We start from the raw sequence: 15,199 nt of genomic DNA, 5'->3' as shown, positions 1-15,199 counted from the left end.
CTGTGATAATGTTTTTTAATTAAGAATGTGATTAAAACAGGATGTCAAAATGAGTCTCCTTTCTCACTTTACACAGTTTGACGTATTGCTGACTCAGTTTTTCTGAAATCCTGAAGGATCTCCTGCACATTCGTCCACAGACACACAGATTTAGGCACATTAAGTAACAGACAACACTTGAAACAGTTTGACACACAGGAGGCCATCGTGTCTGTGGCTCCAAGCACTTATTCAGCACAGCCTCATGATCGCAGAACCCAGGTCACGTCTGTTTGGAGTGACCGGATCCTGTCACTACAACGAGCCAAGTCACAAAGCAAACAGTTTTCTTCTTCTGGTGAAAAGTCCAACCAGCACAGACGCCAGGAATCTGATGACTTCTGGTGTTGAGACGGTGATTCTATCAGTTACAACTGCTGCATGTCATATAGTTATGGCATAACTATGACTTCATCTTGTAGTTACTACAAACATGTATAATTATGACTTTTTAGGACAGGAACACATTGAGATATGAATCATGCGATCAAATCTTTTCCTGTAATTTTGACTTCTATAGACCATAATAACAATTAGCATCTGAAAAATAAATTCTGAGATTAAAATCTTGCAGTTATGACATTTGTCTTCATAGTTACGACCTCCTCACGTCATGAGTTAGCATCTTGTTTTCCACGAGGTGCGATTGGTAGGTTGGTGGTCTAAACCGGAAGGTTTGAGGAACCCGAGCACAGTCTCCTGCTGCTTTTACACACCGAGTCCAGCTGCCGTGGAACAAACACGTTTCTGCATGTTTGTATTTCATAACTACATGATTAATTAATCTCTAATTCCAAGACCCGAGTCTTGGATGTCTTTTCCCGGACGTGACTTCTGCAGACACGATTATCATCGATCGGATTCTTGTGATTAGATGATGAAAGTTTTGTTCTGTGTAGTAACTGACAGGAAACCAAATGTTTATCACAGCCCTTCATTCATTCTGAGCTGAAAGCGGCTTGTTTCTGGTCGTCCACCTGGTGGGACAGGTCAGGTGATGTGTCCACCATGGACCTCCAGCAGTCAGGTGTGAACGGCTCCAGGTGAGTTAATGTCCGCCGCCTCGTCTTTACCTCATTAACCGATTCAGTTCCTCCCAAAGTGTTCAGTCTGCGAGGACATCCAGCTCTCTGGACAGCCTGTCCTCAGTGTCTTTGTGTCACAGTATGTCCTCAGTGTGTCTTCACCGTCTCCTCAGTGTGTCCTCATGTCTTTAGTGTGTTTCTGTCCTCAGTATGTCCTCTGTGCGTCCTCGTCAAATCCTATAAGCATGTGGACAGTCTGCTTCTCAGTCCGTTGTCCCCTGCAGGACAGCGGCTCCGTCTCTACACTTCCTTCTCCTCTTTGTGAAACGACGTCCGTCTCAGATTTTCCTTCACTTTGATGAACTCTGGAGCTTTCAGGTTTTCCTGCTGCTGTTTCTCCTGCTGTTTCTCCAGCTGCAACGCGAGACACAGACGTTCAGGAAACAGAAAGCCGACCAAAGACGGACAGCAGAGGACAAAGACGGTCCGACTGACGCACAACATACCACCATACCACCAAAACCCACCGCGAACACGTCTCGGAGCGGAGATGCTGGACGTGTCCCTCAAAGCAAACTGAGCTAAAGCACACTGAACACGAAGCACAACAGAAATGAGGAACTTTTACCTTTGAAATGTTTATCGAATAAAAATAACATTACTTTATTACTTTATTGACTGCAGTACGTGCGAGCAAAATGAATCAGACGTCAGCAGTTTGCCCAGACTTTGCTGTCCTTCTGTCTTCTGTGCTGCAGACACGAAGTGTTTTGCAGATGCTGGAGTTCATGTGGTCATTGAATGACTTCTGATTCACGCTGAATTAAACTGTGGCTGCAGGTCGCCTCATGCAAATTGTTAAACATACGTCACCAAACACCAAACAATGAAAAATAAATCAGTAAATGACTCAGTAAATGAGTTAATATGGCATTAAATGGGGCAAAACTAATATGTAAATTAAATGTTAACGTTACTTCAAATGTTAAGTTGATATTTCTGTCTTAGTTTGCTGCAGTGCAGATTTAAGAATTAAAACACAAATATATGTTTTCTATGAATTCATTATTATTTTTAGCATTAGTTCGGTGTGTTTATGCCATATTAATTCATTTACTGAGTAGTTTATTTATTTATTTTCAATATTCGGTCCTCCATACACCCCATCATTCTGTAGCTGCTTACAAAAATGTTAAAACATTCGTGCGTGTGTGCTTATGATGTGTGTGTGTGTGTGTGTGTGTGTGTGTGTGTGTGTGTGTGCGTGTGCGTGTGTGTGTGTTACCTCCTCCAGCTTCTTGTGTCTCTTGAGCAGTTCAGCCTCCAGAGGTGAAATCTTCCTGTGAGCTTCGTCTTCCTGTTTCCTCTGTTTGATCAGCTGATCTCTCTTCCTTGACTCCATAACCCTCTGCAGCTCCGGCTTCATCTCCAGCCCCGCGCCACCGCTGAGCAAACACACACACACACACACACACACACACTTCATCTGAGTGGGAATCAGATACTGAACGACACTGACAGTGAGATGTCAGCACGCAACAGGAGCAACAGTCAAACGGACCTGTTCGGTTTGTAAAGTTTTAACAAGGTGAGTGAAACATTTTACTGTGTGAAAATCAACCTTTTGGTGCCCCCTGGTGGACAAACTCCGGTACTGATCAGCTCCTGTATGCACTGACACTGAAGCATCGCGATAAGATTAATAAGATTAATTCATTCCGCATGTGTATACGATATGTTTGTGAGTCTGAGCATCAGTTTCTGTGTTGTAATGTGTGTTTCCTCCAGCAGGGGGCAGTCTGTTACAAATAAACAGAAGTGTGTGTGTGTGTGTGTGTGTGTGTGTGTGTGTGTGTGTTAAATAAAAATCTACTTGTGACTTCACCACATGTGGAGCAAAGACACGCTGTAGATGAGTGATGTTTAGCTGTGACATCACACGTAAAGGACGAACTGACAGAAAAGGAGTGAAGATGTGAGGGACAAGTGGAGCGACTTCAGTTGTTTTGTTGTGTATCTTTTATGAAGATGACGCAGCATCTCCTCCCAACAGTTTGAGCTGATTTATGTGACAGCTGATGATGCTGATGAGAGTGTGTGTGTGTGTGTGTGTGTGTGTGTGTGATTCTGGGCTGCTTCCAGCTTCAGTTTTCCTCCTGAATGACAAAAGCGAGGAGAAAGAGGCGACCTTGCTTTGCCCACGGCGTTAAAGCTCTGACAGTGAATGAGCGACTGTGCGGAGGTGATGTGAAAACTTTCCCAGCATCCTCGGCGGCGCAGGCCTGTGGGGTGGGAGGCTGTTGCTTAGCAGCGGCGGCTCGTTTCTTCCAAAACTTCACGCGGTCGAGACAGAACAGACAGACGCCGAGGACAGCGGGAAGTCCGACTCTCTTCATGTAATTAAAGATGTTTCATGAGACAATTCTGCTCTCTGATTGGTCAGCACGTCAAATGACAGCGTGTGTCGGTGGAAACAACTGGACACATCAGGGGTTGCAAGAAGAGATTTGAAAACATCAACTCTGAACAATCTGAGTCATGTGACCACATCAGGACTCTGTTGTTTCCCTCAGTTAGTTAAAAAGTCAGTGGACACACAGCGAGACAGCATGAGGACGTCCGCACGTCCAAACTGTCCCTCCTGTCTAAAACATGTCATAACTTCTCAAAAACACTTTGACAAAGCTCCTGACTCTCTAAAAATGTCCTCACTTTGAGCCAGCGTCCTCACATGCATGTAGAAACACACTCTCTGACACACACACTCTGTTACCGTTTGCAGCTGCTCATCAGCTCTCGGTGAAGCTCTTGATGACTTTTCGAAGCTTTGACAGGATTCACCAGTTTTTTGGGTTTGATGAGGTCGTCATCTTCGTTTCCCTCCAGGTAGTCTGGCTGGGGGACGTAGCTGGACACTGGGGACGGCCTCCTGTGGACGCCCTCAGATTGGTGCTGTTGCAGGTTTGCATACGCTGAAGCTACAGGACAGAATCATGAGGACCGTCAGATTTAATTTGTTAAAAAATCTCAAAGTTAAAATCTGATATTGAACTTGGATTTCAGATCCTGACTTTCTGCTCTGCAGAGGACGAAGCCTTTGGACTCTAAGATCTTTGCTGTAGCGCCACCATCTGGACAAACCTTTTCAGCTCCACTCAGAATAACTAGCATCAACAGGATGTTTGCTCGTGGGGTTGCTAGCACAGATGTGCTCACGTTACGTCATGTTTGTTAGAATCAAACTACAGCGTCCCTCCCTGTCTCCGTCCATCGTTTGTCTGAGAGAAGAAAGGACAGATTAAAGGGCATCTGATCCGAGTCCTCAGATATTCTGGGAGACAGAGATCACATGTCATACAGTTCACCTCACACAATGACCTCTTTCTCAAGTGCAACCAGAGCCCAACATCCACTGCTGCTTCATATTTCACAAAAATGAAATGAGCTCCGAATGTGTGGACGTCTTCTCGTCCCGGGCGGAAACAGTCGCAGGACGTGGCCAAAAGTATGTGGACAGCTGCTCTGCCAGCCTGCGCTCTTCAGGTTTCAGGTCTTCCTCCAGATGTTGGACCTGCAGGGATTTGCTCCCATTCAAAACCAGTTGGTGATTAACTCATTCACCAGTCAACAGAAAATTCAGTGGCAGCTGCTCTGATGGTCAGTTAGTCGTGAGTCAGAAGCAAATCCTCCAGTCACACCTGGTCTCAGTTTCTCACCCACTGAGGTCCTCTCCTCTCTGAAGGTTTGAAAGTCGTATCAACATGTCTGTGCTGATGCAAACTGAACATTTCCTGATGTTGCTGCTTCACAGCTCCACAGCTAACTGAGCTAACAGCTGCTGTTAGCTCCACAGCTGCAGGGCCGTTAGCTCCACAGCTAACTGAGCTAACAGCTGCTGCAGCTAAAGATAACTGCAGCACACAGGGCAGCTGGTGGCCACTCTGCTCATCTGGACTCTGTATTTTTGGAGCTACCTCTGACTTCGGACTATTTGGGCTGCTCCTTTAACTTCTCAGAGTTGAATTGAAGGACTGATACAGGAAGTCTGGACGGATGGAGTCTGTGGTTTCATATTGATTTGGGACAGGATGCACAAACTAAACCCTCTGTAGTTTATTGACATCTCTGTGAGATGTCTGTTATCCGGTTACAACCAGAAGCCGTGTTCCTGCTTCAGTCTGACTTCAGCCAGGAGGAAACGTGATCACGCCGCACGATCACGTCAGGAGATCCTGAAGTTATGAAACCTGCTGCTGCAAAGTTCTCAGAGCACCTGAGACCAAACACACCTGTGATGATCATCTGAGTGCTCAGAGATTTCTCACACACTGATGAACCCAATCAACAATCACATCAAATCAACCATCAAAGGTTCTTCACTTTTCAGTTTCATTTCTTATTTTGTTTTTCTTCTCTGAATTTAGAGACAGCAGTAGTGATCATAATAACTTCTGGATTACATCAGAAAAGTGATCTGAAATTAAACCAAAATCTACCAGTGAAACTCGTCTCTTCTCTGGACTTTTGGTCTGAATGAACACTCTGGAGTCTCACTGGTGATTGTTATTGACATTTTACAGACTTGGTGATTTGTCAATCCCACAAACAGATGTGCTAACTGTTCAAACAGAGCGGGTTGAAGTCTGATGTCCACTTACATAAACACGCGGGTCACAAACTGTTGGGTCAAACTGTGCAGCTTTTGATCAGCTTTGAGAAAACAACAATCCTGTTCGAAAGGAAAACAGCTTTTTCACTTCAGGTGAAACGGTGTGAACGGCCGAGCCTCGGTGGTCTCGGAGCAAATCAATTTGAGATGTGAACCAACTACAGGAGGTTTTGTAGCATAAGTCAGGTAAGTAATGACGTGTTGTTTTTCACACATGACAAATGAAAAACAAAAGCAGCATCCAAACTAAGACAGCTCAGAATACTGGACCAAAGCAGGACTAAAACTGGAACAAAGTCTGCACAACTCTGCAGCACTTTATGTTTTCTGATGAGAAAACCTGTGAAAATCTTTCATTACATAAGAATCTCAGCATAGTAAGTTGAACTCCCACTCAAATCAAGTTTCCTTGCCAACAAAGACCACATCGTCATCATCCTACGCTCAGCTCGTCCACGCCAACCTCACGCTGCTTTCCAACGCATGACTCAAGACATGAATTATTCATGAGTGAAATATTCAGTGTGAAAAGTGAAAAACAAAAATTATAAAATCTGAATATCCAGGAAATATAAAAACAAGAAATAAAAATCTAAAAACTACAAAAACAGAGGTGGGAATTCAGTTGTGTTCAGGTATGACAACAGCAGCTGCTTTACCCCACAGTACATCACAGCACAGGTCACAATCACCTTCACCTCGACCAACTACAACACCAAAATGCCGCTTATAAACACTTAAAATGTGTTTTATGTAAGGGAAGGAAACGTAAATGTATTTTTCTGCATAAGCAGTAGGGGCGTAGTGAGCCATCGATCTGGATCAATACATCAGTTCAGTGATCAACGATCCAACATGATCGATGCGAAGTGTAAACAATGATCCACATTTTCCTCTGTAAGATATGCCTTTATTTTGAAATTCCCGTGGTACATTTGTGTCACCATTTCTGTCCAAACACTTGATAACATTCAGTGTTATCACTGACAGTGAGGATGTTTACTCAGGAACAAGATAAAATAAAACATTAAAAACTGTACAAACACGATGAGGCATTTCATCCTGCAAACTTGTGACTCACACTGTCTTAGTGTTAAAAATAATGTCATTTGTTAAGCTATGTGAACAGAAAAATCTGCTAGTTGCTATGCTAATTCATGCAACATAAAGTGTTCTTACAGTGCATAAAGTAAATACTGCACATGCAGGATTGAATCAAGTCGTGTCACGGTGAAGCTTGTGATTTACATCCCTAATCATAAATACTTTAACTTTTTACACTTGAACCTGCACTTTGGGAAAACGTGTTACTTTTCAAGTCCTTCCCAGTTCACATAACGACTTCACATGACGTTGATTCAACCTTCCTGACGAATCTCCGTGTTGCACCGGAGGTTTAAATCTGGAGGTTTTCTGCAGATTTCCTCTGCTGGCTGAAGGAGGGAGTAAGAGCCTCAGAAGAACATTGTAGAACAGTGTAATTACTCTCACTGCCAAAAGGGGGAGACAAAAGTTCTGCAGGTTTGAAGTTAACTTAACTGCTTATTATACTTGCGTAGCTTTCATTTTTAAATTTAGAATATAGGACTTTTAGAGTACTTTTACTCCCTTGTATTGATACTTGAAAAAATTGTATTTCCTCCACTGCTGTGCACCCAAACACACATTTCAAGTCCCACAATAATAAATAATTAAAATCTATATATATATTCTGTTATTATGACTAATGTATGAACTAACGGCTTATTAAAACTGCAAATAAACTCACTAACTAACTAACAAATAATATACTATGAAATATATAAGTACTCACTGACAGACTAAAGCAGCTGAATGAAGAACCAAACAATAAAAATCATAAACACAATAAATACACACAAAATAATGCAGTACACACCCAAAGGTGAATACTGCATCAGTATTACACATGTGATTTTGCAACAGTCAGTACTAAATCCAGGATCAGAGTCAGTCCTCTTACCAGACTTCACCATGCCCTCCCTGGCTGTGGTGGACTGTCCGAGGCTGCTGCTCGTCCTCTGATCCATCTGATCCATCTGATCCATCTGATCCATCTGATCCATCTGATCCTCATGTGTTTCAGACTGTGTGAACCTCCGTGCTCTCCGTATGAGCAGCACAGCTTCTCTCCTCCCGAATGAATCATGCCGAGTGTAAAACAACAGTCACGTGATCCTCTCAGTGTTTCCCGCCTCCTCTCAGTCAGTACGTCCTCCTCCTCTTCCCCCTCCACCTCCTCCTGCTCCTCCACCTCGTCCTCCTCCACCTCTCCCCCACCACACTTTATAAAGCAACATTTCTGCCTTTATCTAACCTGTTCTCAGCCTTTCCCACATGCTGCCCGCAGCTCCGACTCATTTTCCAACTTCAGTGGGTTTCATGGGCTTGACATCAACAACACTTAAAGCAACGGGGCTGACAATCCGAGGCCAGCAGACTTCCAACATCTTGTCATGACCTGAAGGAGATGCTGAACTCTCCATCCATCCATTCTCTACACCACTTGATCCGTCAGGGTCACAGGGCGGCTGGAGCCGATCCCAGCTGACTGCAGGTGAGAGGCGGGTTCACCCTGGGCTGGTCGCCAGCCAATCACAGGGGCGACACACAAAGACAGACAACCACATACACCTCAGGGCAATGAAGAGCAGCCAGTTAACCTGATGTGCATGTTTTTGGGACTGTGGGAGAAAGTCGGAGAACCCAGAGAAAACCCAAGCAGGCACAGGTAGAAGATCCCAGACCGGGACTCAAACCTGGAACCCTCTGGCTGTGAGGTGACAGTGCCAACTACTGCACCACCGTGCCGCAGTTTCACAGCGTTCAAATCAACAATGCAAAGTGACAGCTGACAGTTGGGCACTGGACTGTGGTCTGTTATGCTAGCAGCAGCTAAAGTAGCTCTTGCACGTTTTTGCCACACTGCTGCAACCAGGCAGGGACAAACGACAGCATCCGCCCATGAGACTACGCTAGGGTGACCTGGGCCCACTTAACCGAATCATGTTGATGTTCGCTGTGGTTGAAAATAGGTACATTTGCCCAGTTATCTACTTTTTAAATGTTCTAGTGTAGCTAGGCTAACAATTTCTCCCTGTGTCAAACCTTTATTCACCTCGACAAAGGGCACCAGGACTTGACTGGAAACAGGCTTATATTAGAGACAGGCCTTGTTTCTCATTCCCTCATTTGATAATTATATTTGGTTTTGATTATATTTTCCCAAAGCCTTCATTTGGGACATTGGGTCATTTATTCACACAACACCTCAGACAGGAAACTCCTGGTGATCTCACTGAGGTCTTTCATGTTCAAACTGCTCATGGAGCCACACTTAGCGAGTATTTCACAAACGTGTCTGCTGCTTTAAAACCTGTCACGTCTGCTCCTGTTGTAATCAGAGCAGACAGCAGCCGACCTTTTGAAAGAGTCACGAAGCGGCTGGTGCTTCAGTGCTTCCACAACAGGCCCATTACAGCCCGATACACACTGAACGAGCAGTGATAACAACCATTCAAAGGTCGGACTCGCCTTCCACAGTGTGCCATTGTTCTCCGAGTCGGATGGTAAACTGAGACCGACTTACCCTTGCCGTTTGGGTGCTTTCCATTTTTCACACACTGCTGCTTTGGTGGAGGCTCGTTGTCGATATTGTAGCCCTTCTGGAGAACATAGAAGAAGGAAAAGAAAAGGAAGATGTAAGTGCAAAGTCATAGTGTAAGGAGACATGGAGGAAAGAATAACCTTCATACAGCGTATGGTTTATTTTATTGACTCGACAAAGGGCTTTGTATCCCCAGAGAGGGTGACGTCTCGACTCTGCCACTGGGGCTTTCACACACCTTCTTACAACATGAGACAATGACACCCCGAGTCTCCTACTGGGTGATTTTTGTCTATTTAAAATGCATCACTTAGATAAAATTGTGAAAGCCCCCCACATCTCATTCTGCTGGTTTCAGTTGTATAGTCAAATATTTTCTGCCACTGAGCAAAAAACAAAATGTAATACGCACAGTGTAAATTACAGCAAGACTCACTGAATGAGCCCGTAACACCGTTTAAGGCTCTCATGTTTCCATCTCCATGTCTGGCAGGTCCATTGTTTAACGATTTTCCTCAAGTACAAACTGATCACTGTCACTGTCAATTAAAAGCCAGGTCTCTTATAATGGCTGATATGAATCTGCTTTCATTTAATAAATCAAAAATCCCTTGATGCTGTTTTCAACACTCTTCTGGTTCGCTCATCTCAGGTATTATGATCCTATTTCAGTTTGTGCCAACTGCAGGTTTTAGTAACAATAGCTAATTGCTAATTAAAGAGTAGCTCCTTCACTTCAATCATGGTGGTCTCATTCACTAACTGACCACATCACAACACAAAGGAGAGTGCAGAGATTTCATTTAAAATTCAAAGAGAGTTTTTGAACTATCAGTATGCAGAGGAGACACCTTGACATTGACCTGAGGAGAATCAGGATGCATTGCTGGAAAAAACACAGAAGAATGAGCTGCTGTCAGCTGACATGCAGAGCGCAGCGAGCTGGAGGTACGACGAGGAACAAAATTAGCTTGGCTCTCCAGTCAAGCCTTTCTGAGTGGACTTACTGGTTTTTCAGTTGATATCTGAGATGAGATCATTAGATATTTGACTGGAGTGTATCTGGACATCAGATATCTGGTCAGGGTTTGAGGAAATACAAAATGTCTAAAGATGGGGAGAGGTGAGACGCTGTTCGCGACACAACATGGTTCATGCTGTAAACATGCAGTATGTCATTTCCGCCACTAGGGGTCATTCAATCAAAACAACAAAAACAAAAGACGTAGGTGGATGAAGATGGATGGATGGATGCTTTACAGATAGAACCTTTTCACCAGATTCAACAGATATCTACAACGGATGATGAACGCTGATAGCTGAACGCAGCTCTTCAATGTGCAGAGGGCTCACTATATTACAACAGGATTTCTTAAAACACTGAACTGTTCCTTTAACAACATTCTACTTCAAGTGTTTTTCGCCTGCTAAACTATTTCTCTCTCTGCTCTTCCTCCTCCCGCTCCTCCTCTCCGGGTGTTTCTCAGCCGCTTGTCTCCTTTCAGACTCCAGGTCAGTTGGACGCCGTCCTCTCTGACTGAATGGACTTTGTGTTGGTTGCTAGGAGAGACTTCATCAGGCTTCAACATGGTGACAAGGCCTTCAGTGTCTCACAGAGCCTCCCTCCCCCAGCCAGCCCTGAAGAGGGGAGAGCCTCTGGAGGTGACATGAATGAATGTTGTTTACTGCAGGATGAGAGCTGATCTGAGAAAAGATTTAATGAATGATTCTTTTCTCTGAAAGTGGATCCACTGGCAGATTAAAGGAACAGTTCAAAATTTTATGAGAATCACACGTTCAGATTGATTCCACTCACTCCACTCCATCCGGCAGCTGCTTAGCTTAGCTCAGCTTATTCATATGGCCTGTCTCTCCGGCTCTCCGTTCACATCGAAGGTGAGGTGATGATGCAGCTGTCACCTTCAGGCTGCCGTCATTTTATTGTCTGACAGAAAATTCGCAAATTTGCAGCCACATGAATCAGACTAAAGGCCACATGGTGGAGCCGGCAGACAGAACAAGTTCCAAAAAACCTTGTCTTCTTTTGAACTGCGTGAAGGGACAACCTGTTGACAGCTGATGTCAGGTCAGTTCTGCAGAGAATCAGCCTAATCACCACCAGGAGCAGGAGCAGAACTGACCTGAGGACAGTCTGACCTCTGCTGGACAAACAGCATCATCGCACCTCTGAGGTCACACGGCCGGCGCTCTGCGGGTCGACTCAGGCCTGCCAACAAAAATATCTGAAGAACACTGAAGCTGAAACTCCTGCAGATAAAACAAGACTCGTGTCCTTGAATTCGCACAAAAAAACGTTCTGTACTCGACTAGTTTGACCAAGAAATCGTCCGGTAAGTAACACAAAAGAAACAAAATACACAGAAAAACTATGTTGTCACCCAGAAAACAACGCTGAGACAAAGTGTCCTGTGGATGAGGCTAATTACTGAGTTTCAACATGTTTGTTTTAACTCCTCTCAGACTGAATTCATGATTAGAATGAACAGATCCCACATCATATCATCACATGGTGCACAGGGCAACCTGACCGCTTCATCAATCAGTTTCATTGATGAACAACCAACTGCACAAGCACAAAGGCTCCAGCTGAATATAACTGAATGTAACCCTCACACACACACACACACACACACACACACACACACACACACACACACGCTCAGCAGCTCGTTGTTGTTTCTGTATTTTTAGCAGCAGGATTTTCTCTGGTCTTCTTAATCTGCTGCTTAACCCTCTGATGATCCACAAACACACAAACCTGATCTGTTTTCTGGGTTTCTGGACATCACACCAGTGAAGGATCGGACTGATCCTGGAACTGTCAGGTTAACACTCGCACCTTAACGAGCAGCGTTACGTAAGCAGCTGAAACGCTCTGCTGCTATTTATTCTCTCAGAGCTGATTCAGTTACTCACACTTGAGTTCATGAACTAATTGTTCACTGAGAACCTGCTGACTGGATCTGAGCTCTGATTGGTCGAGAGCAGGCCGTCGCTCTGTTTGTAGGGAGACTGAGACAAACAAAATAGTTCAATTTTCCATCCATTCAGTGTTTTAATCACTTCCTGCTTTCTCAGTCTCGTCTGTGATGATGTTTTATTTGTAATGACATAACTTTATATTTAATGATTATATTCAGTGATTTGTGTCTGCGCTGACTGTCCTGCATTTTGCATTGCAGGCAGCTGAACACTTTGTTAAAATGAGAAACGTGATGAACAAAATGATGCCTTGCATGTCGGGGGGAGGACGTTTTGACTAACCAGCAGAGTTACCCCGACAGTTCGTCAAAAGTAATTTAATCCACAGGATTCACGGACGAGGTCGTCGTTCTCAGTAAGCCTGTAGATTTAAACTGCTCTGATGCAGCAACATGACATTACAGCCACACTGTTTGCCTCCCGTCCATCAGTGGATGCACATTCCTGCGTCAACCTGCTCACAACAAGGTCTGCGGATTATCTTGAGAAACCGGGTCACGGTTTCTGGGAAGAGACATTGCTTAAAGAGGCAGGCGTCTACAGGTGATATCTGCAAAACTATCTGGACGGATAAACGGCACCACGGGGAAGAGGAAACACGTCTGAACAAGTCCGTGGGACCTTTTGGATTCGGTTTTGCGCCTCTGCGCGGTCAGATAAAGATGGACGTCACCTCCCTGCTGGTGTCCACGTCTGGGCCTGTGCTCAGACCTGCTGCTGCTGACAGGAAGACTCCAGTAAAAATAGACTCATGAGTCCATATCAGCTACATGACCCTGCCTGTTGCCTCCGTCCATACACCCACCGCCCTCCTGTCAGCTGTTAGTCACCATGACAACAAACACACCCCAACACACCCACTCTGACAGGTGTGTCGCACCCCATAGCTCAAATATTTGTCGTCTTTCTCTGGTTAAGTTTAAACTCTGAGTGTGTTTGAGGAATCACATTCAACTCAGCTCAGCTTTGTGTCCATCTGAATAAAAACACACACTAAGTACATCGACTCAAGTACTGTAGTTAAAGACAAACTCGAGGTACTTGTACTTTACTTCTTCTCCTCCTCTACATATTAAAAGTAAATATTGTACTTTATGCGTCGCCACATTATTTGACAGATTTTCTTATAATCTGGTACAAAAAGGTTATTTTCCACCTCAGAGAAACCCACAGAGCCTTGTCTTTATTGACCTGCAACAGTTTAGCTACAGGACCCAGTTTCATCACGGTCAGGTGTGGTCACAGGTGTCTGACCACACCCATCACTGATGCTGGTTGACACCTTCAGCCAGAGAAACACACACCGACCGGCCCATCTGGGCTGGTTGGTGGTGCTGTCACAAAGACCACCAGAATGCTAATGCTAGCAGCCAGAGACAAACACGTGTATGTTTAACATGTTTCTGGCATCCTTGCAGCTCCTTTTGTTTGTTTTCCAGCTGCATTAGCTACTGCTAATGCTAGCAGTCCGGCTCCAAAGCAAGAAACAACCGCAAGAATCCCAGTTTGAGCGAGAAACTCTGATCTCAGTCCTGTGATCAAGTAAAACTCCTGGTCAAGTTGGCAGGTTTTACTCATTGATCTCATAGGAAGAAGCCAACTCAGTGTCAGGGAGGAGTGGAGTGGATGCCCTTCTGTTCACTCTGGTCCCACCTCGGTTTCTATCACTGGGGTTCTTGTTGTCTTGCAGTATTTCCACACACACTCCACTGTTCCCGGGAAAACAGATGCTCTTCCTGTTTTGGTTGCACAATGCAGGAAAGTGATTGTGTTTTTCTATTACATTACACTGTGCAATAAATCAATATTTATTTGATAAAGTTCAGCCAGTTTCCTCATTGTTTCTGTCAGTCTCTGTAATATTTACAGACACAATGACCTCCTGTTTGTCTGTGAACCAACTGCTCCTATCATTTAATTTCCCTCTTTGTAATTTAAAGTTGATCTCTGAGCTTTTTCATTCTGCTGCATTTTATCAACTCGCTATGAAATTTGACTTGAATGAAAATGTTGTTGTTAAGAAGCTAACATGCTAACATCACCTCATAGGCCTATTTGTGAACCAACATGACAACAGGAAAAACTGAAGCCATCACGAGAGAGAGAGAGAGAGAGAGAGACAGAAAGACAGAGACAGAAAGACAGACAGACAGATGAAAGATGAAAAGATGAAAGTGACATATTTTGTCATTGGAGGGAACTCACTCCAACGAAATTCGTGCTCTGCATTTAACCCACCCAAGTGACGTGCACACACACACAGCAAACCCGGGGCAGTGGGCGACCGCGTGCAGCGCCCGGGGAGCAGTGGGGGTTAGGTACCTTGCTCAAGGGTACCTCAGCCATGGACACCGGTACGGGGAATCGAACCAGCGATCCACCGGTTACGGGTCTGACACCCTAACCCTGTAAACACTCATCATAAGTTGTAATGTCAGCTACGAGCAGGTATTGCAGTTCTCTTTACATTCATCTACGTTAACGTATCTCCAATGCAAACACGTCTGGGTCAAGATCACACATTTACAGCAGCTGCATATAAGATGACCGAGTCCACGGCCAGAGCGAAACCAAACTCGTGTCGCTGATCTTTTCCTAAATCTAAGCACATAGTTTTGATGCACATGTACAAACAACAACTGTGTCTGTATCTTGTATGGAGAGAAGCCACACATACTTTGATTGTGCTTGTAGTATAATGACAATAACACTTCTGATTCTGCTAATTAGCTAATGTTAGCATGTTAAACATTATAGCTGCTACACATCAGCATGTTAGCATTTAGCATGTTAGCATTTTGCTCAAAGCAACACCTTGTCACAGTACAGCTTCACAGA

At 44.4% G+C, this 15,199-nt stretch overlaps 1 protein-coding gene across 2 annotated transcripts in view; it reads right to left on the bottom strand.

Annotated features, from left to right (window-relative positions):
• Positions 1 to 829: 829 nt before the first annotated feature.
• Positions 830 to 15,199, bottom strand: part of si:ch211-236d3.4 (protein FAM107B) — a 15,465-nt gene continuing 1,095 nt past the window's right edge. Inside the window, exons 2-5 of one of the 2 annotated variants that reach the window (XM_046385203.1) lie at positions 9,341 to 9,416; positions 3,838 to 4,042; positions 2,350 to 2,509; positions 830 to 1,478 (exon numbers count right to left, since the gene is read on the bottom strand). In XM_046385203.1, coding sequence (XP_046241159.1) covers positions 1,365 to 1,478; positions 2,350 to 2,509; positions 3,838 to 4,042; positions 9,341 to 9,416 — 555 coding nt within the window. In that variant the 3' untranslated portion in view covers positions 830 to 1,364. Of the gene's footprint in view, positions 1,479 to 2,349; positions 2,510 to 3,837; positions 4,043 to 7,714; positions 7,904 to 9,340; positions 9,417 to 15,199 lie in introns of those variants that run through there. The other variant, XM_046385202.1, reaches the window with a different exon arrangement.

Source organism: Scatophagus argus, chromosome 3 (genome assembly GCF_020382885.2).
Source record: "Scatophagus argus isolate fScaArg1 chromosome 3, fScaArg1.pri, whole genome shotgun sequence".
Taxonomy (NCBI): Eukaryota; Metazoa; Chordata; class Actinopteri; family Scatophagidae; genus Scatophagus; species Scatophagus argus.
Note: the sequence above shows the minus strand (reverse complement) of the source record. Positions and strands in the feature narration are given on the sequence as shown.